This window comes from Tupaia chinensis, unplaced genomic scaffold (genome assembly GCF_000334495.1).
Source record: "Tupaia chinensis unplaced genomic scaffold, TupChi_1.0 Scaffold145870_1, whole genome shotgun sequence".
Taxonomy (NCBI): Eukaryota; Metazoa; Chordata; class Mammalia; order Scandentia; family Tupaiidae; genus Tupaia; species Tupaia belangeri.
Window position 1 is genome coordinate 74,087 of NW_006205727.1, and position 4,507 is coordinate 78,593.

The window sequence follows — 4,507 nt, forward strand, 5'->3', positions numbered from 1 at the left end:
TTTCTTTTTTTTTTTTTTTTTTTTTTTTAAGGTTTAAATCACAAAACATTTACAAAGCTAGATAAATTAATATACTAAAAAATCAGCTTTCTCCTTAAATTAATGGGCTATCAAGGATATGAAAGAAAAACTGATATCGATTTAACACAAAAAAGCACAGCTATGGTTAGGAGTTAGTCAGAGGGAAGTGAAGAGATTACAGAGATCCTAGAATCTTGGAAAGCAAGCATAATTCCTCTTTTCGACTAACTCCTCCATCCAAAAAAACAAACAAACAAAATATAAGGTGTTCTCTTTTATGTAAAAAGTTAAATGATTCACTTAAATTATTTTTCTAGGCTTTAGAAAAAAACTTTTTAAAGATTTTTTTGCCATAGGGTACATGCGCCTGCTGGACCGAGACAGAGAAAGAGAGAGGCCAAGTGAGAAATCACCCGCCATGGGTATGGCCATGCTGCAACCCCTTATCCTCTCGTGATTTTAGGCATGCATGCACACGTACCTTCGTGATTTTCAAGCCACCAGGTCCAAAGCTCAAACCACAGTCCACCATGTGGAAGTCTAGTACTTTAACCACCAAGCCAAATATTGGCCCCTCTAATTGTGTTCTTTTTTTTTTGGGGGGGGGGAGAGGTTTTTGCTATAGGGCGCTTGTGCTCGCCAGACAGAGAGAGACAGAGAGACAGAAAGCGAGAAATCACCCCCCAGATGTGATGGCCACGTTGTAATCCCTTCTCCTTCATTCTCCTCTCAGGATCTTGGGCACGCATGCACACGTGCCCGGCGTGAGTTTTAAGCCACCGGGTCCAGGACTCGAACCACGGTCGACTACATGGGAGTCCAGCGACATAGCCATTACGCTAACTGCTGGTCCCTAATTGTGTTCTTAGTATATATTTTTCAAAGATTTATTTAATTTTATTACTTCTAATACACCAGAGAGGGGCAGAGAGAGAGAGAGGAAAAGAAAGCAAGTCATCAGGCCTGGGACTCAGGTGTGGTTGGCCATGTGGGAGTCCAGCACCTTAATCACTACACCACCTACTAGCCTGACAATTAAATTTTTATGATGAATGGTATATTTGTAGAAGTATATATGTATATTTGTTTTCCATAGACTGCTTACTAATTACAAAAGGGAAAATATATACAGTGGAGAAACTAGACAACACATTAATATCAAATTACTTGGGGCCAATAGATGGCCTGGTGGTTAAGGAGTTGGACTCGCACATGGCCAACTGCAATTTGAGTCCAGGACCTGGTAACTTGCTTTCTCACTTTTCCTCTCTGCCTTTCTTGCACTCTCTGGTGAGTGCACAGGCCCTATAACAAGTTAAATAATAATAACAATAATAAATTCTTTTAAAAAGAAAGAAAAATAATAATGTAGAAGCAAATTCAGATAAAGCAAAATTTCAAATTTAACACTTACTTACTTATAATACTTACTTTACAACTTTGCCGTACTTGGAAAATATCTGAAACAAAATAATTCACAATTTAAAATCATAAAAAAATTCAAATTTAAGTTGTATACACTGAGCAAAATCTTTGTTAAGAGTTTATGAAAAATATTATCCTTTAGTCTGTAAGACAGGCCCTAGGGGAAAAACTTTTTGGTGACTAGAATAATATTCTTATTGACATTGGACTCACACATGTATCTGCCTTGTTTCCTAAGTTTGTGACAATGGAGTAGGTACAGAGAAGAAAACAGTACGCATGTGGTAGATCAAAAGCATACACAACTCATAGCTGCTACATTTCTGTGATATAGCATGGCAAATATGAATTCTACGATAGCTACAGCTAAACCTGTGTTTTAAATATCCATGCTATGGGGCCAGCAGGTGGTGTAGTGATTAAGGCAGTGGACTCTCCCACATGGCCAACCACAGTTCAAGTCCTGGACCTGGCAGCTTGATTTCTCACTTTCTTTCTCTCTCTCTCTGGTCAAATTAAAATAAATGAATGAATAAATAAAGTTAAATAAATAATTCTTTTAAAAAAATCCATGCTATGGGAGGACACTATTCTTATTTTACCACACTATAATAAACAATCATTGTTTGGGAAGACAGCTCCTTACACTGCTTATGAAATATAAAAGACCAGAACCAGCAGTTGGCGCAATGGCTATGTTGTTGAACTCCCATGTAGTCAACCATGGTTCGAGTCTTGGACCCAGAGGCTTAAACTCAGGCTGGGTGCGTGTGCGTGTGTTCCCAAGATCCCAAAGAGGAGAATGGAGGAAAAGGGATTGCAGTGTCACCATCCCTCCTGGGGGGATAATATCTTGCTTTCTGTCTCTCTGTCTTTCTGGCAAGCGCATGTGTCCTATAGCACAAGCCTCTTAAAAAAAAAAAAAAAAGGAAATATAGAACAGTGTTGGCCATATAGCCTCGTTGATAAGAAGTTGGATTCCCATGTGTTCAACTGTGGTCTGAATCCTAGCCTTGGTAGCTTGAAAAATATGCTGGGTATGTGTGCATGCATGCCCCAAATCCTGACAAGATGGAAAAGTGGGGGAGAAGAGATTGTTGTGAGACCATACCCATCAGAGGGTGCTTCCTCCCTTCTCTAAGGTGAGCGGAAATACCCTGTGGCAATTAAAAATAAAACATAAAAGAAAACTTCTATAATGGAAAATCTATTTCCATCCACCTTCCTCTGCTCACCATTAACATGCTGTTACTTTATAGTTGACCCTTTTTTCACATCTTTCCCCAAGGAGTCTCATCTATCTATATAGTTTCAGCCATTTCCTATATACTAATACCTCCTATTATTATATATTTCTTAGAAATGTCTTTTAGAATATGTTAATATAAGCAACAGGTAATAATACATTTTTGAGTTCTATGAGTAAGCTATATAATGCTAAACTATAGCATAACTAGATGAAGTGTTAGCAAAACCAAGTTCTGAAGGTCAGTACAGTTTTCTTTTTTTGGGGAGAGGTTTTCTGCTATAGGGTGTGTATGCTCACCAGAAAGACAGAGACAGAGAGACAGAAAGCGAGAAATCAACCCCCAGAGGGAATGGCCACTCTGCAATCCCTTCTCCTCCATTCTCCTCTTGGGATCTGGGGCATGCACGCACACGTGCCCGGCGTGAGTTTTAAGACACCGGGTCCAGGACATGAACCGTGGTGGGCTACATGGGAGTCCAGCGACACTGCCATTATGTCATCTGCTGGTCTTGTCAGTACAGTTTTCTACTTAACATTTTCTAATGGCTTTTCATTTCACTTAGAGGGAAAGCCAGAATCCTTAAGCAATAACAAATTACTGAAAAAAACCTCTTTAGATTACTTACAAAGTGACTGCTTATGATCTATACACACACCCCTCCCACACACCCAGCAGAGTAACTTTTGATTACTCCTCCTATTCTCTTAATGCTTTTCCTCTAGACACCTGCATAGCTGTTTCTTACTTCCTTTGGGTTTTTATATAGAAGTCATTTTCTCAATAAGGTCACTTCTGACCACCCAATCTAAAATTTCACCTCCATTTCTTATTTAACATTTAATAGACCCCTTTCCTGCTTTACTTGTTTTTCTTAGCATGTAACACTTAAGATCTAACATAATTTGACTTTTTTTTTTTAATGGTTTTTGCAATAGGGTGTGTGCGTTCACCAGAGAGACAGAACAAGACAGAGGGGGAACGTGCAAAATCACCTCTCAGAGGGGACTGCCACACAACAATCCCTTCTTCTCCATTCTCCCCTTGGAATTCGGGGCACACATGCACACACTCTTACACACTTGACATGACTCTCAAGCCATCATCAGGTCCAGAAGTCTGGTTGGCCATGTAGGAATCCAGTGCCTTAGCCACTACGCCACCTGCTGGCCCCTAACTTGACTTTTAAAAATATTTCATATTTTTCTCTCCTGCTATACTTTGAGTGTCAAGAGAGATTTTTATCTTTTTATGCACTGATAAGTTTCTGATATTGTTAAGAGTGTTCAAATGTAAAAAGTATTCAATAAACACAAGAAGTCTCTATTTTGATACAAGAAAATGGAAGTTGATCTTCACATTCTTTGAACTCAAGCTATCTTAATCAGCCAAGAAGCATGTGTCACCTAGGCAACATCTCTCTACTTAGTATCTACCCATAGTAGCAAAGAGAACAGAACACGCTTAGAATACAGGATTCATGTCATTTCTCTCAGTTCCTCTGACAGGGTAAACTTAGGAAAGTTTCCTTATAGGACACAGACGTTATGAAATTTTGTTCTCTGTATGATAAACAGGTTAAAGAGGGGGACCAGCAGTTGGTGTAATGGCAATGTCGCTGGACTCCCACGTAGTAAGTGACAGTTCAAGTACCGGACCTGGTGGCTTAAAGTCACGCTAGGCATGTGTGCATGCATGCCCAATATCCCAAGAGGAGAATGGAGGAGAAGGAATTGCAGCGTGGCCATATCCCTGGGGGGTTATTTCTCACCTTCTGTCTCTCTGTCTTTCTGGCATGTGTACACGCCCTATAG

The 4,507-nt window shown here is 39.7% G+C and overlaps 1 protein-coding gene across 3 annotated transcripts in view; it reads right to left on the minus strand.

The window, feature by feature from the left end:
* The window catches only part of ZCRB1 (zinc finger CCHC-type and RNA binding motif containing 1), a 12,837-nt gene that overhangs the window by 5,295 nt on the left and 3,035 nt on the right, over nucleotides 1–4,507 (minus strand). For 2 of the 3 annotated variants that reach the window (XM_006168538.3, XM_006168540.3), the window contains exon 3: nucleotides 1,453–1,481. In XM_006168538.3, coding sequence (XP_006168600.1) covers nucleotides 1,453–1,481 — 29 coding nt within the window. Of the gene's footprint in view, nucleotides 1–1,439; nucleotides 1,482–4,507 lie in introns of all 3 variants that reach the window. The other variant, XM_014584213.2, reaches the window with a different exon arrangement.